This window comes from Sphaerodactylus townsendi, linkage group LG10 (assembly GCF_021028975.2).
Source record: "Sphaerodactylus townsendi isolate TG3544 linkage group LG10, MPM_Stown_v2.3, whole genome shotgun sequence".
Classification (NCBI taxonomy): domain Eukaryota; kingdom Metazoa; phylum Chordata; class Lepidosauria; order Squamata; family Sphaerodactylidae; genus Sphaerodactylus; species Sphaerodactylus townsendi.
In genome coordinates this window covers 60,555,130-60,577,936 of record NC_059434.1, presented here as the reverse complement: position 1 = coordinate 60,577,936, position 22,807 = coordinate 60,555,130, and the positions used below count along the sequence as shown (strand labels likewise).

General features: G+C 44.0%; 1 protein-coding gene across 1 annotated transcript; it reads right to left on the bottom strand.

The window, feature by feature from the left end:
- Positions 1–1,801: 1,801 nt before the first annotated feature.
- On the bottom strand, positions 1,802–22,260 carry HADH (hydroxyacyl-CoA dehydrogenase). Its single transcript, XM_048510119.1, has 8 exons — positions 22,037–22,260; positions 18,075–18,203; positions 16,314–16,471; positions 12,600–12,726; positions 11,764–11,853; positions 7,550–7,622; positions 4,477–4,593; positions 1,802–2,269 (listed from the first exon to the last, which is right to left on the bottom strand). The coding sequence occupies exons 1-8, from the start codon at positions 22,151–22,153 to the stop codon at positions 2,151–2,153; spliced, it is 930 nt and encodes a 309-aa protein (XP_048366076.1). The 5' UTR covers positions 22,154–22,260; the 3' UTR covers positions 1,802–2,150.
- Positions 22,261–22,807: the final 547 nt, after the last annotated feature.

Sequence of the window (22,807 nt, the reverse complement as noted above, 5' to 3'; positions counted from 1 at the left end):
TCAGCCCCACAAGGTGTCTATTCTGGGGAGGCGAAGGAAACATGAATGTAAGTCACTTTGAGACTCCTCAAAGATAAGAGAAAATTGGGAATAAAAACCAACTCTTGTTATTTTTGCAATTACATAGATAATTTTGGAACAGTGCCTATTTCTACTATCTGATAAACTAACTGCCTACAGATATGGAGACAATAAAGGCCTATCTTACAGAGCTGTACAAACAGCAGGGGAAGAAGTCTTGAGAACATCTCTTCTGGCGGCATGTGGTATAAACTGAGCTTCTGTCTCCATTCCTTTTACTGGTATTAAAGCCCAAGCTGCTTCTAGGAGGTAGGAGAAATGTGGGGAACATCTCTGCCAACACAGCAACATTCTACTATACTCTTTTCCACCAAATGATCAAAAGTAGAATTGTATATCCACCCACTGCCACTTCCTGGACGTTCTTTGTTGCAGAACGGTCCCATTTGGTCCTAGTGCCTGCCTTGTCCCACCTTTCTGTTCACACACACACACGCACGCACGCACGCACGCACGCACACACACACATCTCTTGCCATCCCCTTACCTACCTGCCCTCCCCAATCCCCAGTCAAGCTGGCCCAGATAGATAGCTATGCCAAGCTGCCCTCCCCCACCAAGCCCAGCAACAGCCTCCCCATTCTCCTACCCATCTCCCACCCCCCCACCAATACACCACTCAGTCACTCACCTTCCCCGCCCTCACCTTCCCCACCACTTGCTCACCCACTGCTTTTGGTAAGCTAAACTCTCTCTGGATTAGCAGATTGGGGGAGGACCAGTCAAGGGGGGGGGGGGCAGTCGAGCACTTCTAGCACCCCAGTTATAAGGCTCATAGTTGTTCAGAACTATTTTCTACTGCGGAAGTACTCTACTCTTGATCCATGGATTTCAGGTTTGGTCGTGAATGAACAAATCCAGGTGACCCAGAAGCAGCTCAGGATTTGATTGTCTATTTAATTTGTCACCTGGTTTGGGTACCCACTGGAGAGAAAAGCAAGATTAAAATACCACCACTAGCTTAAATACTGCTTTCTAAAAATGGGAAGAGCATTTCAGGGGGCATCAGAAATCCTTTCACTTGTAGAAATGCTTTGTTAAATCCACGTGAGAATACAGAAATTGTGTGTACACAGTGTTTTTGTATTCTCACTCTAAAGTTTCTGTATCTCATGGATACACACACACACACCCCTTGCCTCTATGTCTACTTAGGTCGATTCCCCACTGGCAGAGTCTACTTAGGTTCAACCTTGGTACTCCCCAGAGCCGCTGAGTTCGATGCGGGTTCGTCCCAGCTTTGCCCCCTCTCACCGTCAAATTTTCGAATCCACCAGGGAGGTACAACTTTTTCAGCAAACATAGGTCGAAGCCAGTAAAGTGGGGAATCGTCTTCACCACGACTCTCCCGTTCAGCCAATTATAGTTCAATGTGTTGGCCATGCACAGAATGGGAGACTCGCGGCAGGGGGAAAAAAGGGGCGTGCATTTTCCCGCCGTAGAACAGTAGCCAATCGGGAACAAGCAGCGAAGAGACAGCGAGGTGATCCCGCCCTCTGTGCTCGGCTCCAGCGGGACAACCTCCTTGCTGTGGGGAGTAGCAATGAAGTCAAGCTAGGTCAGTACTTTTCAGGGACCAAGGTAGATTCTCAAGTGCGGAATCGACCTTAGACACGAAAGGTAACAGTTGGAAGTAGAAAAACTGTTCAAAGGTTCAACAGTGTCACACTGCCACCTAGTGGACAATAGCCAACATAATAAAAAAGCAATTCATTCTCTGTCCAGATGGTCTGTGTCTTACTTTATTTGCATTGAGATTTTGGGATTTTTCCGCCCCAATTCAACAGGTTGTTACAAAATCATGAACTCTGTTTGAAACAATATCTTGGACCTGAATAAAGGTCACTTATGAAAAAAGGCACATTGGCATACAAAGCTCAAATTTCCAGGAAACAAATTATCCAAGAAAAATAATTGATTCAGACAGTACAATACAAAACGCACAGCATAGATTAGATAGTGTTGTCTTTTTTAAAGGTCATGATTAAGCGGCATTCCAAGTACACAGAAAGTGGGACGTGGTTATCCCTTCCCTGGGTCAGCCTGGCACATTCTGCACTTCATGGGATTCATTGGTATTTGTAAAATCCTTCTCCTGTTTTCCTTCCCAGTTTCTTCTCTTCCACTAGTTTATCCAGCAGCGCACTTGGAGCATAGAGAGGATTGTCGGGCTCTAACGAATGCCACCCTGGCAAGGAAAAAGTATCTATTAATTGAATTCACACTATGGACATTCCTGTACAACTATAACCAAAAAAAAAAAATCATGAGAAAATTATCTGGTGGATAAAATTATTATTGACACTTCCGTAGCTGCAAGTAAAATAGTGGCAAATTGGTTAAGAGCAGGTGTACTCTAATCTGGAGGAACAGGGTTTGATTCCTCGCCTGAGCTGTGGAGGCTTATCTGGGGAATTCAGATTAGCCTGTGCACTCCAACACATGCCAGCTGGGTGACCTTGGGCTAGTCACAGTTCTTCTGAGCTCTCTCAGCCCCACCTACCTGACAGGGTGTTTGTTGTGAGGGGGGAAGGGAAAGGAGTTTGTAAGCCCCTTTGAGTAAGCTCTTATAGGAGAGAAAGGGGGGATATAAATCCAACTCTTCTTCTTCTTCTAAAGAGATGTCAGGCAGTACTTATGGAATGGAATGACGATTAAGGGTTGGAGCATCTTTCCTATGAAGAAAGGCTGAGTCCTGAATTTTTTAGTTTAGAAAAAAGGTAACGTGGGCGGGGGAGGGAATGTAGCAGAGGTGTAAGACATTATGTATGAAGTTAAGTAAGTAGATGGAAAACGTCTTCTCCATTTTGCATAACTCAGAGGTACTCAGGCACACTGATAAGCAACAGGACAGTCAAAAGAAAATAGTCATTCTTTAAATTGTAGCATTCAATGCCACTAAGATGAAACAGCTTCAAAAAGGGCTTAGTGGAGAGATCTATGAAAGGCTACTGTGAGGAGAGGGAGCCTTCACACTCAAGAGAAGGCAGAGTTCTGAATACCAGTGCCAGGAAGCAGCATCAAGGAAGACACTGGCTAGTTTGGGCAACTGGTTGGCCATTTTTGTAAGATAGGAGGCTGGTTAAGATGGATCATTATTCTGATCTTCTGATGTGAAGATGGTGCCTACAACAGCTCAAATTAACTCCTGTGGTCCAAATGCTACAGGTCTACATCCCTACTGGAATTCTGAAAATTCAGCTTAGGAGCAGGTTATCTTCTCTCCTGGATGTGCAAACCCTGGGGCAGGCCTTAACCATCTTGGTGTATGTGCAGATGACCAAATTCTTAGGGCAGCACTTATGACCCAGTAAAGGCCTAGGTGAGAAATCAAATTACAAGGCAGTCCTCTATAAGGAGTGCTATGCAGAATGTGTGTGTGTGTGGTCAAGTCTCAGCTGGTTTATGCCAACTCCAGAGGGTTTTCAGTGCAAGAGACATTCATAGGTAGCATGCCATTGTCTGCTTCTGTGTAGGCTCAGAGAGTTCTGAGAGAACTGTGATTGGCTCAAGGTCACCCAGCAGGCTTCCTGTGGAGGAAGAGAATCAAACCCAATCCTCCAGATCAGAGTCCACCGCTCTTAGCCACTACACCCCACTGGCTCCTATGTACAATATACCTTTAAAAAGAGGGAAAAGACCAAGAAAACTGACTGAAGAAAAAGTCTGAATGTCAGATGTGAGGGACATACGTGCAGAAAAACATTTTTCCTGTATGGCTTCATCACAAAGATGAAGCAGAGCTGGGATCTACACCCCACCTATTTCTCCTGTAAAGAGTCTCAAACCAGCTTACAAACTCCTTCCCTTCTGCTCCATGTTGTGCTGGGACTGAGAGAGAACTGTGACTAGCCCAAGGTCACCCAGCAGGCTTCATGTGTAGGAACAGGAAAACAAATCTAATTCAGCAGATAAGAGTCTGCCACTTGTGTGGGGGATTAGGGAATCAAATCCAGTTCTTCAGATTAGTATCCACTGCTCCTGACCCCTACACCACACTGAAGAAAACTATCAGTTAGATGACACTTAAAAATATTGTTTTATTTAATCTGATACGGACTTTTCCGATCAAGGACAAGAAGTTTTCTCATTTCCGTTCCTTACTGTTTCCTCAGACAGCCAATTCCTAAAAAGATGATCTATTCAAACAGAAGCTCAAATCATGGTCCCTTCCTTTGGAAAAGCATGCATTTAGCTTCTACTCTCCCTTTCCACTTGCTCATCTGGGTTCCTCCTTGAGCTTTCTGTTCTGCAGGAAACCTTTGTAATACCATTGCTTTCCTGCAATCCACATAGTCCTTTGCAAGAATTCAAGGACTACTTCCCCTATCAACATCAGCACAACATGAGGGGGTAACACATTTGCTTAACAAAAGAGGGCAGAAAACGCCATACCATCCATAATGAATTTACTGGTATCCAAGCCAACATAGTCCAAAAGTTCAAATGGACCCATGGGATAGCTTGCCCCCAACTTCATGGCAACATCAATATCTTCTTTTGACGCATCTCCTGGAGGAAAGATTGACAGCCAGATGAACATAGTACTGCATGTCTTCTCTCCCTTTCAATAATTTACAGGGCTCTGCAAACATAATCTGGGTGCAGATCACTACAGAGGACTTTGCATAGCGGATCTAATAAAGCTTGAGTTTCGAGACGATAACAGCCAGTGATGACTTGCTGTGGATTACTGTTTACCTGCAGACCTTGCATTAGGAATGCAGATTCCCAATAGTTTGTCTAGGTGCCAGATATTTTACTAAAGCAGACCTGCCTCGTGGCTGTAATCAAACATCAACTTTGCAACCAGGCTACACACATAGCCCAATCTAGAGGAGGGAGCCAAATGAGTTGGAGGGGCTGCAGGGGCCCAAACCAGTGTTTTTATTTATTTATTTATTTATTTCTTAGGCTTTTATACCGCCCCATCCCCAAAGGGCTCCGAGTGGTGTACAACATATGGCAGTAACAATATAAGATAGTTAAAACATTTAAAGCAGCGATAAACCGTAAAAATCCTTTTACTCACCCTGCTGGCGTAAGGTGCACACACACCACCAGGGAGAGCAAACACACCAGCAGCTGGGTGCTGCAAAGCTCTACGGTGCCCAAACCCAGAAGGCCTGCCACCTTGAAGCTATGCTGGTATAGGAGAGCAGGCCAACCCTGCCAACAGGGGGCGCTCCCAGGGATAAAGTGGGCTCCTACTGGGGTTTCAGCCCAGAAACTCTCCCCTCCCCGGCTGCAGAAGTACACCTTCAAAAAGTGTGGCGTAAGTCCCTATCTCCAATTACACTGTTCGGGTGGCAGGAGGGTTCTCCGTTTTGCCTCCTTTCTGTACCACCTGAAACCCCTTTGAAGGTGATCCTCCACAACATCTCCAGCTGCCTCAGAGCTCCCCCACCCTTTGGATTGCACTGCAAGTATTAAAATATTGCTCAGTTGAATATACATATATATATTCAAACTACTTTTTAAACATATGCTTGGTAAATTTCAGGTTCAGGAATTAAGAATCCAGAAATTTTCAGTAAAGCTGAATAAAGCCAATTCCTCGTCAGCCTTATTCAGTTTTTAACATAAATTTTGCAGGTTTTACAAATCCTGCTGTCGTTTCCCACTCAGTTCAAATTCCCTCAGCCCCGCTCAGTAAATTTCTTTTGGTAAAAACCCCCTGAAAAAATCTGGTAAGGCTTTTTGTTGGAGTGTGTGTGTGTGTGTGTGTGTGTGTGATTTAGTTCCTAGGTGCTCAGGCCTTAGACTCTGAGGTCAGATGCAGAGGTTTCCCTTGGCAGATGAATCAACACAGAAAATATTACTTTGAAGTAAGAGAAGTTGGAAACATCCAGAATAAGAGCATCTCCTTGCTCTGGGCATTTTAAAAAAAAATCCATCTGCAGTTAATTGCCTACTTACTTCCCCTGTGCAAACACAGGTCATTACCAACTCACAGGGTGACATCACATTACATTTACTAGGTTTAAAGGGTTGCCAATGCCTTCCCCAATCATCTACACTTTACCCCCAGCAAGTGGGCACTCATTACTTGGCAGTTACGACAAATAATCACACACAATTGAACCCAGATTATGTTACAGTCAACCTACCTTTTAAATTCATTTTAATACAGTTTTCCACCAAAATATTTGAAAACCCTCTACTTTTGGATTGTTAAAGAGTCACAACAAAAGCAGATATCACAACATTCCCTTACCCGAAGAAAAAGATGAAATTAATAATGCATTTTATCAGAAAAGTCACCTCCAGTTTTCCTGCCTTGTAAATTTAAAACTGTTTCAGATTTTATGTACTTTGGGAGGCAACGTTTAGCTGAGGGCTTTTATATGGTGATAGTTAAGACAGAACAAAAGTAGTTTCCACATCACAACTTCTCCACTTTAAAAAAAACACACTCTAATTTGCTCTTATTCTGTCTCCGAGAAGTAATTAGCCTTATTTGTTGATGGGTAAGAAGCAGTAAGCCTAATTTGTTTTTCAGACACTAAAGTCACTTCTTAAACTACAAAGGGAGTTTTTAATATTTAAAAGAGATTTACGGAGTCCCTGATAATGGAAGTCTTTCATCTATAAGGGAAGGCTGCTTTCCATTTTAAAAAAATTGAAATAACACCTGTAATAGCACACAGCCGTGAAAAGTGCTTAAGCCTGAACACTTTTACAAAGTAAGTTTCTCTTTTGTTTTTCATGCAGCAAGCTTGTTGTCTTTGAAGCAGACAAGGTACTCTCCACCCCCAAAAGAGTAACTTGTTCTGAAAGAAGTTCCTGCTTTCCTGAACTCCACTAAGAAGAATTCAACATTTCAGGCTATCAGTTGACCAGGTGGACAACATTCCTAGACAGTGGCAGTGTGGATCATGGCCACCCACAACAGGAATACAGTATTCATGTATTTTATATTTTATTACATTTTGTCACCTACACCCTGTTCACCATGGCCCTAGACTGCAGTTTAGTACCACCTCTGGGCCTTGGGTGTGGAAATGGCATCCAGTTGCAGCTGACTTCTGGAAACTCCAAAAGGGGCTTACAAGGCAAGGGAGAAGTAGAGGTGGTTTGCCACTGATTTCCTTTACAGGATGTTCCTTGGTGGTTTCCTTTCCAAGTATGGACCCTGCTTAACTTCCGAGATCTGACAAGATCAGGCTATACCGTGGTGGCGAACCTATGGCACATCAGATGTTCATGGACTATAATTCCCATCAGTTAAGATCCTACAAATACCCCACCCTCCTCTGGCCATCAGGACACAGCCAACTTATGGTGGCCCCATAAGGTTTTCAAGGCAAGAAATTTTCAGAAGTGGTTTGCACTGCCTGCCTCTCCATAGCGACTCTGGTCTTCCTTGGCGGTCTCTCATCCAAGTACTAACCAGGGCCAACTCCACTTCACTTCTGAGATCTGACAAGATTGGGTTAGTTTGCGTGATCCAGTATTTCATATTTACCCCTCTCAAAAAGCCGAACAGCTTCCATTAGGTAGGGTACAAGGAGTCTATTGACAATAAAGCCAGGAGTGTCCTGTAAACAGAGAGAGAGAGAGAGAGAGAGAGAGAGAGAGAAGGTTGAGAAATGGATCCATGTTCCAATCCAATGATATTATCATAATACTATTTCTAAGAAGTGCGCCCACCCCCGGAGGACAGCGGCACGGTAAAGAGAAACCCAAGATGCCCAAGAGTAGTGAATGCCCAAGAGTAGTGAAGGTATGCCCAAGAGTAGTGAAGTGTCCTATTCAACCATCATGATTTTCCTTGCAGCGCACAGCTCTGCTTAGCCTTCCCTGCTTCCCTCCAACCGCTTCTCTTTGGCTTACACAATTGCTTTCACACCAGAAGATAATATAAATCTAGGCTGTTCAGAATAGATACAGAAGTCACAACTTCCATTTCGCGACCCCTTCTATGCCAATGCTACCTACTAACTGAAGTACTCTGGGATGGGTTTGATGCAGTGCCAAAACCACCGCCTGGGGCTATGTGAAGAAGTCATTTGCTTGCAATGTACCGTGTTTCCTCGCTGAAAATTAGCTACTTGCAATTTAACACAAAGCCTGGCAAGCTACAACTTTTGCAAAGGGCGGTGCCTTCTCCTGCTGCCTCTTGCATCAGGGGAAGGTGTTGACAGATCTGCAGGATCCCACCCATCATTTGTGATAATCTGGAAGTCATTAACTGACTGAGCAAACACAAGAATTGGAGGATAGGAGCAAACGGGCCATTCGTATTGTGTCACGCCACAGTGTTTCATCTGAATCACGGTAAGGTGCCCTCGTGCCCTAGAATGGATCTCCCCAGCAAATGCCTCTTCAAGCAGTGCATCTGCATTGCTCATGACTAGCATTCCCTGTAAGCTGTGTGTGTGTGTGTGGCTGTACGGTCACCGTATTGGTGCCATGCACATAAAGGGTCACCCAGCAAAGGGAGCTCTCCTAGGTAGCTCAGTTCTGTGCAGCGTTTCCTGCCTGCCGTGCAGCACCGGAGAATGATTAGAGCACAGGTGTCAAACTCGTAGCCCTCCAGATGTTATGGACTACAGTTCCCATCAGCCCCTGCCAGCATGATGGATGCAGGGGATGATGGGAACTGTAGTCCATAATATCTGGAGGGCCACGAGTTTGACACCTATGGATTAGAGGGACCATTGCTCATGGAATCTGAGAACTGAAGAGGTGTTCCACAAAAGTTCTAAATAAGCAACTATATTTAAAAACTGTCTCCATAGTCTGCGTCGTTTCTGTGTCTTTCACCCTCCATTTGCTGCATGGTTCCACATGCATTTTTCTTTCAGAAAGTGGTAATTCTCCACTGCCGTAAGCAACTTGGAAAATGCTTCTTTTTGTATTTTACAGTTCTTTCCACTGCTGCCTAGACACTGGAGAGAAGTTGGTCTATTACTGTAGGGAAGCCCCCTTGTGGCCACCTGCTGCTATTGTTTCAGAACTGGAAAACGCCCATAGGCAGTTTGTGTATGCTGAAATTGCCCCTGTTGGCATTCCCCTCTGTTGGCACGGGGAATGCCCCGATGCAGTCGGGAGTTTCGCACAGCCCTCAGTGCTGCAGCGTGGCTGCCATGTGTCTGCCTCGGAGCCACCCTGCGGTAATGGCTTTGCTCCGCGAAATTTCCTGAATGGCAAAGGTTGAGGTCCATTTGAAATGCCCCTTTGCTGCTCCGGAGGCTTCCACCAGTATGCAAAAATCCTTTGTAGCATAAACGGGGCCAGTTTTCCCGCCTCACTGCTTTGGCCCACCCCACCAATGGACACACGCTGAGAAGTGGTGCCCTCCCCATCCCTTGCAGTGAAAAAAAAAATGGAGAGAGAAACCTTGGTTTTTATAAAGGAGGGAGAAATCTTGGGCAGAAAAGCGGCGTCTTCAGGCGCCACGAATGGGAGGGCAGTGATTCACTCACACAAGCAAGGATTTTAGATTTACATTTTAGACTGAGAGGGGGTGGAGGACGGGGATTTAAATGGGAGGCGGGGAGGGCGCCAATTCTCAGCTCCTGATTTGTCATGTGTAACTAAAATAGTGAAAGTGAGTGGGGAGAATGGGGTGAGATTCAGCCAATCCAAACGTGAGAAACGGAGGCTACCCGTGCATGCATGAACGAGAATCTGGATGAGCTCGCAGTGCTTATGGGAAAACCCCGGGCTTGTGGGAAGCCATTTGGGGTTTCTCTCACCAGCCCTGACTCGAGTGAAGGACAGAGCAGGGCAGCAGTGGGGAACTATAAGCGGGGTGAGAAGCCCCTCAGCAGGTACGCTCCCCGGCTAAGCCACAGAGCATTGGAAAGTGCAAAAACAGCCACAGAGAGGGTTTTTGACCTCTCAATGAGAGAGTTTTAACCTTGTCATAAAATTCAGGCGACTTTTTTCTTTCCTATTTTGTGAGCACAGTGATAATCTTTGTATGTTCCAGGGATCACTAAGATGCTCAAGCCACAACTGCAAGGACCCTCAAAAGCACCTGATGGAATAGATACCAGAGCCTTTGATATGCTTCCTCATTTGTGGAAACAGGTGCCCGAAGGCAGTTTCGGAATGGGTAAGGGTTAACAAGCCGATGCTTAATGCTGACAAAGCCGATGCTTAATGCTGACAAAACAATGCTCTGGGAGGGGGACTGACTCAGGAAATGGGTTATCGCAGCGGACCTCAGAGGAGGGATCCAACCAGTTCTCACCACTTCTCTAGAAGTGGTTACTCATTTTTTCTGAGTGCCGAGAAGGGGTTACTAAAGCAACCTCCCTGCCCAATAGGGACTGGAGGTGCATGTGTGCGGCGGCACCACTGTTTGAATTCCACCACCATCGGAACCTGTTATTAAAATTTTTGGATCCCACCACTGCCAGCGGTGGCGAACCTATGGCACAGGTGCCAGAGGTGGCACTCAGAGCCCTTTCTGTGGGCACGCATTTACAGAGTTTGTCGTGGGGGGGGGCAGAAAATCACACACACCCCACACACACACCTAGGCTGGCCTGGGCATGATCTTTACCTGGGAGTAAGCTCAGTTGCTGGCAATGGGGCTTGCTTCTGAGTAAACCCTCCTAGGGTCATGATTCACCCATTCAAAGCGTTGCATGGTTGCTTCACCAAGCTTACTCCCAAGTAACATGCGCCTCGGAACCAACTGGTTTTTCTAAACTAAAACCTGAGTATTCAGGTTAGGCACTTTGCAATAAATAAGTGGGTTTTGGGTTGCAATTTGGGCACTCGGTCTCGAAAAGATTCGCCATCACTGGGTTATCCCGTGTTCAGGATGGGGCTGCACTCTCCCTAAAGGAGCAGGTTCACAGACTGAAGATGCTGTTGGACCTGTGCCTCCTAACAGGAGGCTATGGTGGCCAAGGGTGCCTTTCACCAGTTTTGGCTAGTGAGTCAGCTGTGGGTGGTAGGAATCACACCACTCTAGCCTTGCACCATCTACCGTGACTTCCAATTTTCTTCCAGTCTCAGTTACAAGGTGCAGTTATTGACCTGTAAAAACCCTGCACAACCTGAGACCAACATACCTGAAGTACCTCCTTCTCCCCTATGAAACTACTCATACATTCCAATCAGCTGTGGAGGTCATGCTTTGGTTGCTCTCACCGTATGAAGCCAATTGGATGGTAACGCAAGAAAGTACTTCCTTGGTCATGGCACCAATTTTGAACTCTCTCCACAAGGAGGCTCAACTGTCTCCCTCTATCAGTGTCTTCTGTCAGTGGGTAAAGACCGGGGGGGGGGGGGGGGGTTACTCAGAACTGACCCTAGGAGGGTTTACCTCCATAACTGTTAGTGGCCCTCCTTCCCGATTCCAGTGTGGTTTATATGTTTTTACATAATTACTGCATCATTTTACATGTTGTTTTTATTTGTTCAAGTATTTTAAAGTGTCTATGTGCATTGTCTTGGGGACTGTGATAGGGTGGAAAGGTGGCATAAAAAGAATTTAAGGAATTAACAAGCCAATCAATAAAGGCCTGAACTCCCAGTACGGTGAAAGAGAATACTACTACTTGCAGAGAGATTTCACTACCTGCCAAGCTGTTACCCCTGAATGGCGGTTTTCAAAAACAAACAAAATTATACCCTCTTATAGGTTTATGGATATTAAAAAGATGGTAAAAACAAACCTATTTTAGCTAATCATAGCTCAGCATAAGATCTACTTGCCTTACAAGACACAGGGTTTTTCCCCACTGCTTTGGTAAAATCCACGAGAGATTCAAAAGTCTTCTGGCTGGTCATTGGTGTCTTAACAACCTAGCAAAAAGTCATAGATTAGTCTCAATAAATGGGTTGTCCATTTGTGCCAACCGGAAACAGTTTTCCAAACTAACAATAACAATAATAATAACCCCCTCGTGATATACTAAATTAAAACAGCCACTTGTACTTAATTCAATCGAGGTGCGTATAGACCATGGCCCCTTCCACACATGCAGAATAATCCACTTTCAATCTACTTTGCAGCTGTGTAGCACAGCAAAATCCACTTGCAAACAATTGTGAAAGTGGATTGAAAGTGCATTGTTCTGCATGTACGGAAGGGGTCCGTGAGCTAAATCCAACCATCTTTTCCACCAGTGAAGTAGTGAGAAGGGGTTCCCTTTGATCACCAAAAAGGCTATGTTGGGAATCATGGGACCTGCATGAATAAAAACCGTATGAATGGAGGGTGTAATAAGGAGGGGAATTTGGTAAGCTGTAGCAAGTATGCAGGCTGGATCCAACCCAAGGGATCTCATCTTTTCCTTTTAACCAAGATTACAAACAACATTAATACCTATGACACGCACAACATGAATTTTCAAGGGCAATTTCAAAGATACCACGGGCTCCATGATAGCGGGAAATGTTAGTAATGATCCCTATAACATCAGTGAGAGCTTATTTTTTCGTTTCCAATTCAATTAACATTTCTTACTGGCTGCTGTGGGTTGTCCAGGCTGCATGCCTGTGGTCTGGGAGTTTTTGCTCCTAGCATTTCACCCCCAAAGACCCCTTACCTCAACAAGTTTCATCAAAGGCACAGGATTGAAAAAGTGTAGGCCCCCAAATCGGTCCTGCCTAGTAGTAGCATTGGCCATGGCTGTAATTGGCAAGGATGAAGTATTACTAGTAAATATCGTATGTCTGTGGGGAAACAATATAGAGTGGTATTAGATGCATCTCTGTGGGGAAACTTACTTGATTTCAAATAATGAAACAAATACAGCATCCCTTATTGCCCATGTAGGGTTCTCTGTGAGGGAAACCCCCCCCCCCCCCACACACACTTTTCTTCTCTCGAAACACAGGTTTCTGAGGGAAAGTGGTTTCACCAGATCACCCACCTTTTAGAAATCCACCCCTTACCGCATTGCATTTTGTTTCACAGAGTATCCAAGGGTTAAGAGGACATCAAACAAGCAGACAAGGTTCACGCCTACAAACTGCTTCTGTTCATGCAAGTCTGGATCTAACCCTATCCCTAAAACAAGAGGACTCTACAAATACAGAATCTAAATTTGGTCAATCCTCCACATTTTGTTACAGGATACATTTGGTGGTAACAGTAAGGATACTTTTTTTAAAACCAAAATCTTCCTCTGAGGGCATCTTTACATATTGGAAGCTCACTCTCTGTGTGCAAGAAAAACTGTACCATATATATATATAAAAACAATCTGTAAATTACTGAGTGTGTTAGAGATGCTAATGAAACTTCTGTGACAAATCAAGACAACCAGTGATTCCTGGATTTTTGCCAACAGTTTGCAGCCAAATTCCGGATAAAAGACTATTAGGTTTTTGGCATCTTAAAAATCCAGTGATTTTGAGGGCAAGGTTCACACACATGCCTCAATCAAATCCACCATTTTCAGTTTCACTTAATGGAGTTATCAAATATGGAGTGGGCCACAAGGACACCTCTTTGCGGGAAAAGAGTTGAAAGAGCTAATAATCCAAGAAACTGAATCTGAGAAAGCAGGAATTAATCTATTAACACTCAACAGCTCCTAGGGAGCTCTGTAACTGAAAGACACCACAAGAAAAGAGTTTGAGTGAAAGAGGAAGCCGGAACATACCTTGGAGACATGTAAACAGACCTGAAAGATTTACTTGATTATTTGGTGCACTGAACTAGAACTTCTTCATTAATTGATGGGGCTGGGAATGAGCACAGACGCTAGACTTTTGAAAAGGCTACCAAGTTCAACAGTGGCAGCAGTGAAAGCCTGCTTTCCCTATTGCAATAATATTGCTACACCTAGAAACTCTGCTTTTGTAGCATGGCCATTTATTTTTTAAAAAAACAAACAAATTAATAGACTAACAACTACATAGTTAATTGCATTTTTAAAATCTTGTTAACTACCATTGGCACAGCCACCAACTAGCAAGAGAAATGATCAGGTCTACTTGGCATGAGCCCTGACCTGGATGGCCCAGGTTAGCCTGATCTCATCAGATCTCAGAAGCTAAGCAGGGTTGGCCCAGGTTAGTTCTTAGATGGGAGACACCAAGGAATACCAAAGCTATCATGCAGAGCCAGGCAACAGCAAATAACTTCTGTCAGTCTCATGCCTTAAAAAACCTGACAGTGTCACCATAAGTCAGCTGCAACTTGATGGCACTTTAGAGGAGGAGGAGGAGTTTGGATTTATGTCCCAACTGTAAGGAGACTCAAGGTGACCTACAAGCTCCTTTCCCTTCCTCTCCCCACAACAGACACCTTGTGAGGTAGGTGGGGCTGAGACAGTTACATGCATACACCTTGCACGAAGTCATGGTGTATGCGGACTATGATGAAGCTGCAACTTACTGAGTCCAAACAGCAGGCCAATTAGCTCAGTATTGTCTGCTGTGTCTGGCAATGGCTCTGATGTAGAGGCCGGTGTTTCTCCTGCTGCCTGAGATACTTTAATCTGAAATGCCAAGGACTGAGCCTCAGCAGTGTCAGACTAGTATCTGAAAGACACTCTCAGCTTAACCCACCTCACAGAATTTTTGTGAGGATAAAATGGAGGACAGGAAAATAATATAAGCCACTTTGGATCTCAATTGAGGAGAAAGATGGTATAAATTAATGAAACAGACAGACTTTCCAGGGTCTCAGGCACAAGACTTCCCTCACTTGCTACCTGAAAGCCGTGACAAATCTAAGCCCTACATTGAAACAGGCTTGGAGAACCTTCAACAGCAGGACTATCTTATGAGATCAGGAAGGCCAGAGAAACCTTCCTGATTCCAGTGTGGCTGATATCAAGAAACATTGATCCAAACTGAAAGCTAACGTGATTGGTACCCGCTTTCTACCACAGAAGATTACGCTTGGATCTTACGACCTTGTTCCTCCTGCTCTTTTTCACAGAAGTGGCTGCACTCTTTTTCACAGAAGTGGCTGCACTTTTGCTGTGGCACTCGCTTTCTCTGCATGCAAAAAAGCCAAATTTGTGTAACATATATGACAGAGGAACAAGAGAGCGCGTCACACACTGAAGACGGAGGATAAATATATTCAATAAATGTTGTTTATTTATTTGTAGAAAGACCTGTGCATGGCAAATGAATAATTTTTCCTGAAAGAATTGCTTCTCCTGAGGAAGACTACAGTGAAAACATACTTTAAAACGCATGAGTCGTTTGGGAAGTACTTTCTATATGGAATATAATTATCCTAAAGATACTGAAAAAATGAACTATTTTCGTTCAGTAGATATTGAAGATATGGATTATATATCTCAAAAATGAACTTCTGTTGTTGAAAAAATATTTTACTTGTTTTTCAAAAAACTGGATGTACAATCATTGGATTCAGTAACTGGACAATTATAATAATATATATAAATACATTTATTGAATATATTTATCCTCTGTCTTCAGTGTGTGACGCGCACTTGCTTTCTCTGCCACCAGCACTGCCACATGCACACGATCCATGTTTTTCAAGGACCCCTCACATATGCAAAAGCAGAGAAAATGAATGCTGCAGCAGAAGAAAGTTTCCATAGTGGTTGGAACAAACAGCTAGGAGAATCAAAGTCATGGAATCCACGCCGGTGTGTTCATCATAGTCAGGAGACTTAGAAGCATTCAGTCCGGATACGAGTTTAGGTAACTATTTCAACTATGCCCTTTTTTCTGCAACCATTTCACTAATTATTCTATTAGTCTGTGGGGGGGGGGGGGGGTACCAATGCTGCTCATTTAACAGCATGAGACTTCAATGAATATTGAACCTTTTCAGTATGAGAAGTTGAAGACGCAGGTGGGGCTTCACTTAAATAATTCATTGGTGGTGGTTCTCCGGAATCTTTTAATCTTCCCTCACAAGCAAGGTACCAGAGTACTGCTCTACCTTCACTCCCTCAGATGTTAATACCTTCACGCAATTTCTCGAGACTTCCCTGAGGAACAAAGGACTAGGTGATCTTCAAATGATAATTTAATCACATAATTATCACCATGAAAGCGTTACTGTCTTTCTGTGGGCAAAAGATCCTGGAGTCTCATCTTTTATTGCTGCATAAATTCCCATGGTCTAGAAGGCACGACAATAAATAAAATGTGTTATTTATTCTATAAGTTGCCATGAGATATCCTATCCTTGGGACAGGAGTCAGTCTGTCTTCTTATCTCCCCCCCCACCTCAAATACATAGGAGCATATTTCAAAGCAAGCTAGTAAGCCATGGCAATGGATTTTTGCATGCATTCTGAAGGATTTTAAGAACATACTCTGGTGCAAACTTATCCAGCGTCTTGAAAAGCTCATTTTTCACCGCTATGTTTTCCACAATTGCCTCCACAACAAGGTCGGTGCTGTGTACTACGGAGACTGGATCGGTGCTTGTTGTCAGGTTCTTTAAGACCTTCTCAATGTATTGAGCCCCTTCCTGAACAATTGAAGATAATAAAAAACCCAGTAAGACCTAGTCACAGATGTCTTCATTTCCTTTCATAGGCAGTTCTCATTTCAACTACAACTGGCTTGAACAAAGAAAATGTACTGCAACGCAATGTTACTTTGCTCCACAAACATCAAGAATCTAAGTGAATACAAATGCTGTACTTCTCAGATAAATACTTTTCAGAAACCTGAAAAATAAAAGCAAGTCAGAGAAGTACACTTACAGCGAAAAAGTAACCAGTTTTATTATCTTATTACTTTTTTTAAAAAAAAAGAAAATTCTAAGCATGGAAGATATCAACTGTATATTTACCCCCACCTCCAGTGAAGACCCTAATTCAGAGGTCTCGCTCATGCAAGATTCTCTACTTATGAAAAAGCAGCCTCATTTCCTCCCCATCCAGCAAGTGTCTTGGCAGATAGCACTGTGCAAATGCTTTATCCAAAATTTAACAGTTTTATCTCACTCTTCCACTGATTTCCTACTAAAACAATTTTTGAAAGCCAGTACCTAGTCCAACAATTGGTCCATATAACCTTGCAGTGCCCACTCCGCCTCCCAGTAGATTTTGGCGTCTTAACCATGCATCACCTGCAGTCCTGCTGTCTGTGATTCTTTTACCGGCCAGCACTGGAGCCTGCAGATCTTCTGCATGCAAAGAGTGTGCTCTACCATTGAGCTATGCCCTGTCCCCAAAACGGCAAAAACTGAATTGAAAAATTGGAATCTGTGCTCTGAATTCTTACCACGCAAACCACAACAGCTGGCAACAAAGTATAGCCAGTTTTTTTGGGCTTCTGAATTCATGGTTACTCCACCTTCCATTTAATCCTTACAACAACTTTGCAAGGTAGACTGAGAGACAGAATGAGCTCCAAAAATCACCCCATAAGTTTAATGGCCAAATGAGATTTAAACCTTGGTCTTTCCAGCTATAGACCAACACACTACTCCATTCCCTTTGCTGTATGCGTAGAGCCAATCCCGCAAGTTTCACTGTGTGCAGAACTGTAATAGCAGGTTGCAGGGCAGTTTTCCCGATTAGTTTTGAACCCATGAAGAATGCCCAGAAAGGTGATTTACACATGGGAATCTGCTTATGCTTGGAGGCCGCCTTTGATAGAGAGAGCAGTTGTGGCATAGTGGTTAGGGTGTCAGCCTGAGAGACCCTGGTGCAAATTGTCACTGTGCCATGGAAGCTCGCTGGGTGACATAGGGCCACTTACAGGCTCTCAGCCTAGCCTACTTCACAGGGTTGTTGTCAGGATAAAACGGAGGACAAGAGTATGATGTAAGCCACTCTGGGTCCTCATCAGGGAGGAGGGTGAGGAACAAATGAAGGAAATAAATATATACATCCAGAAAGGTGAACTGCACACAGAAGCCTGTTTATATTTGCAGGCTGCCTTTGACAGATACGGAGAATGTGTGCGTCACTCTGTAACTCACGCCAGTTTCTTGAAAGGAATCTGTTAAGAACATTTTATTAATTTGATACTGCTGTACTTGTCGGTCTAAACAGTGAAGATCAAAGGAACACAGAATAGGTTTTTCACATTTAACAACCATATAAATACGAAGATGTCACCTCAGGTTTGTCTGCAAACTTCTTCTTTGCCAGCTTTTTCAGACTTTGCTCAATTCCTTTCTTGGATTTACTTAATATTTCATCAGTTTGATCCACCAATATTACAGTGTGGCCGGTTGCTGCAGCAACCTGTAGAAAATATTTTTAAAAAGAAGTTAGTCTATAATGACAGGAGAAACAGCAATCAAAACCAAAGCTACGAATGCAACCCATTGCTACTAATCTTTGTTCACTAAAATTTAACATGGTAGTCATAAAGGGTTTTTTTAATGGCCCACAGGCCATTTAGAAAAAGAGTAGATACCGATAAAAACACTAATATAAAACCAATTCTCCACACTTCACTCAAAATCAATATGCAAAAGTGATCCTCTGACAGGAAAACACAGGTTTTGCAAGTATAGATGACCCTAGAATGGACAGGTAACCCTTTGCTATTTTTCCCAAGTCTCGTTAAAACATGTGAACATTTACAGCAGCACATAACCGGGAAACAAATCCTTAATGTTTTAATTCATGTCTATAAGAAATTACTATATAAACTGATTTCACACTAGTAGCCTGTCTAACCAAGTGCCATCTACTTTAATTGGCAGTGGAACTACAGCATCTCAGATGGATCTTTCTCTCAGTGCAGTTATTTGTCATTCTTGCCTGGAAGATGTTCATGACTGAATCTGGCAATTTTGTACTTCTAAAGAAGGGCTCTGCCTGGGATCTATGGCACCTCCGCACGAAGAGGTCTGCAGTCTGAGAAGATAGAAAACCTGAACTTTTCCTACACATTTCAAGTTTTCATAATTCAAGTAACAAAATATATATACACACAAAAACCAGTTTGTTCAAAATACTGACAAGCCTAAATTCTTCCCTTTCCCTCATGAGCTTAGTGGAGACTTCCAGGCTCTTGTGACGCTTTCCCAAACCAAGATTTGCTGACACTCCAATTATTTACTAAATTCAGACCTGTCTCTTGTACAAACTAGGATTCTAAGCCAAGCTTTATTTGTGGTTTAGAATCCAGTCTGTGGGATAGAAGCAAGCTCCTATTTGTTAGAAGCCCTCAATTTCAAAAAATCTGCACTGTATAATCCAACGTTAAGTTTCAGTGAGAAAGGCAGACTATAAATGACACAAATGAATAATATAACCCACTTTGGTTCCTAAACCAGCAAGTATTCCAATGGAGCTTGATACAAGAGAGGGGGAAAGGAGAAGGGAGCCCATGAATCCCCAAGGATTTCAGGTTTCAGCTTCCCATGTCTGTTGGGGATAGCAGGAGACCTGAAGAGACCATGGCAGAGGAAGGTGTCCTTTTAAGAATGTCCAGCTCTGACCATTTAGTGATTTACAGGTAAACTCTGGAAGCTTCTACAGAACAGTAGATAGCCAGTGAAAACATGAGAGCACCAGTGTGACATCTTTCTGATGACCCAATCATGCCAGGAGATTAAGCTTGCCCCACACAGAGAATGTTTCAAAAATCTCAAAAGCACATAAAAGACCAAGGCCTGGATCCAAGAATTTGGGAGGGGGGGGGGCGCGGCACAGGTGTTGATGGTGTCATACACTCACTCAGACTTCATGGTTTTTCAGGAGGTCGGCTGGGTTGACACCTATCAAATACTGGCCCCTGTGGGATAATGGTTTTTAGTCACCCTCTTTTATTCTTGCTCTATCCTGTTGTTGGTATTTTATTGTATGTTTACTGTATTCTATTTTAATTATTTATCACTGTTTTTAAAAATCGTATTGCTTGATTATTGTTGTGTGCCACCCTGAGCCCTTTGGGGATGGGTGGTGTGTGTGTGTGTGTGTGTGTGTGTGTGTGTGTGTGTGTGTGTGTGTGTGTGTGTGTGTGTGAGTGAATGAATGAATGAATGAATGAATGAATATCTTCCTGATTAGATGGAAGGATACTGAAAGTGAGGTGGAGACAGAGCCATGCTCAGATCCACTAAAGTGTTTCTGCAACAGGATTTTTGCCCACACAACATTGCACCCCAAACTTCCCCCTACTTACAGAAAGTCACAACCAGACTTTGCAACCAGACATCCTGCTCTCCACAGAAGGGTTCAAGTGAATCTAAGCCCACTGTCAATTCTGACATGATTGGTATGTGTTTTGAATAAGCCAGTTGGTGTCCAAAAGAGCACACCCAAAAAAGCACCTTTCCAGTTCCACTTGACACAAGGCACATTCAGAAAACCAGATTCCCTGTTTTCATTTCAGTTGACTTCTTGTTTTTCACCTCCACCAATGTGGACTTGAATTCCTGCAAAGCAAATGTGGAGGTAAAACCCTAGCTTTTCATTAACTACTCTGGAGAAAAAATCCTCCAAAACACTAGGGCAGAATAAAAGTATTTCAAAGTACAAAGATACTACTTTATATCATTTTGCTTGGCCAATATAAGTAAATGGTTACCCTATACCTCTCCAACCTGTTAGCACAGGCATGTGTCAATTTCCAAGCTTACTCACAAAGAGAGTTGCTTAACTTGAACATAAACTGATCAACAAAGATTGTCCCAAGAAGAAAAGTTATGCAATTCTGAGAGATAAGAGGCACCTTCTAAAACAGTAAGGCAGAAGCAAGGAAGTTCCTATGTAATTGAATACTGAAGACAAGGTCTCTAGAGAAAGCTTAGTATCCTCTCTTGACAAGGGAAGAGTATAGGAACATTCCAGAAGCCAAAACTGGGGTTTTGCTAGGCCTTGTTGAAGCCCATTTTCTCTATCAAATCTCAGTCCAGGCAAACTAGTAAAAACACTCTTGCTTTCCCTAAAAATACTTGCCTATTGATGGGATACAATGCAGGACCATAACCAGTGGTCTTAAGCGGGTGGGCCACATTAAAAAGGAAAAGTACAGTTCCTAGAACACTTGGGCATGAGATGGACCAGCGCTACTCACCATTGGCTACATAAAGCATACATAGCAGAATGGGGGGGAAAGGGCACGAAAGACAAACCATCCAAATGACAATCCTAGGCAGTAAAAGTAATAAGTAATAAGCCAAATAACTGACCAATTTAATGTCCTGCGATAATATCCCAAATCTGACACCCAAAATGTGATATTTTGCATGGGGTTGGGGTGACATTGGATGCTGCTAGACATTTTGCCCCCCAAATGAGAACATCCTCCAATATTTCTTGCTCCTTCTCAGAATACAAGCGCTGTCACCTAACATCTACCAAACGATAAGTCTGCCTGTATCCAACGTCAAAGGCTGGCCCATCAGAACCTTAAAAACTGGACTTGGAAATGTTTGGTGTCTTCTTTTCAAATTGTGCACCTGCTGATGAAGGGATCTGTAGAACTCAAAAGCTTGCACAATATCTTGCCTCATTTGGGTTGGCCTTAATAAAACGTGTTCCCCCCTCCCCATTTCTGTTTTTTTACAACCCTAATCCTACTGCAGGATTTACAATCCTAATCCTAAAGATCTTTACAACCTCCACCCTAAAGGCAGTACTCGAGTGAAGTCTGAGCCGTTTGCCAAATCATAGCCCATAAAAAACCCATAAAAAATCAAGTTATGGCCCTGCCATGTGGGCAGTCACATTTGCCCCCGGCCCAAGAACATTGCGCTTTGAGTTTTCCAAAAGCAAAATAACCAGACAACTGGTCAGGAAGAGTTTGCGCAAGACCTGAGCCGCCACTGCTCCCAAATCATGCACTGGGGTGAATGGAAGAGCGCATAAGGGACCAGGGCTTTGCATGGCCTTCAAGCAGCATTCCTGCATCGCTACTTCTTCTCCCCCGGAGTATTCGGAGGGCAACTCCTGCAGAAGGCGACGCCGCCTCCTTCCCTTGCGCATGAGAACGCGCGGCGGGGAAGGGGCCTCTTTGCGCAGATCCTCCCGTCCCACCAGCGTGCGCATTCCCGACCCCGAGCGAGGGCCTCCTGCCCAAACCTGCCCTTGCAGCCAGGCAGCCCTCCCCGCCCGCTCACCTGGGCAATCCCGGCGCCCATGAGGCCGCCTCCGATCACCGTCACATGCTGCACCACCAGCTTCTTGGCGGCCGCGGTGGACGCAGAGCGCACGAGGTGGCGGGTGGCGAAGGCCATGGGGAGCCGGAGCTGCAGGGCGGGCCAAGGAGAAGGCAGAGGCCCGGCCTGAGTCAGGAAACCCAGCTGCTGAACGAGGGGTGGGGGCTCCGAGTTGTGTCTAAATGGAGGCGGAGAAGGAGGCGGGAGCAATGGCTGCAGTCGTCCCCGCCCCTCCCCGAAAGTTTACCGCGGTTGGACTGCAGTTTGATTTGCTTTCCGAAGCTGTTCTTCCTTTAGCTTTCTAGACTGACAGGGCATAGGATTGCACGCTTAAAGGCATGCATGAGGCATGTTTATATTCCAACGGATATATTATTGTTTTAGCATCATGGATCGCTGCTTTCCTCACGTACTTTCTCCATCTGTTTCATTTGGATAGGCTTTGACAAACTCATGTCAAAAAACCGGAACTCTCACCTACTGGAGGTCCTTATGGATGCGGTCAGGAAGTCTCCTGGCTTTACTCAAACTATTCAAAAATGAGTTATTCAAGAAAGCTTTTATTACACAGATAGTAGAGCTGTAATGTAACAAAATGGTGCTGAAAGATGCCTGGGTAAATAGTGAAGGACTGTGGTCTATATTGCTGTCTAGTCTCTAAGTAGGATCCTATTATAATTTTTGCATTGGTTTATGTCAATACTTACAATCTGGAAAACTGGGTTTGATTCC

What these genes read in the sequence shown, in the direction of transcription:
- HADH (XM_048510119.1), bottom strand. Translation starts at nt 22,153, where the DNA reads ATGGCCTTCGCCACCCGCCACCTCGTGCGCTCTGCGTCCACCGCGGCC. An exon ending in CTGGATAAGTTTGCACCAGA is followed by an intron (nt 12,727 to 16,313) that starts GTATGTTCTTAA and finishes GTTTCCCCACAG; the next exon opens with ACATACGATATTTACTAGTA. An exon ending in CTTTGATGAAACTTGTTGAG is followed by an intron (nt 11,854 to 12,599) that starts GTAAGGGGTCTT and finishes ACTTTTTGCTAG; the next exon opens with GTTGTTAAGACACCAATGAC.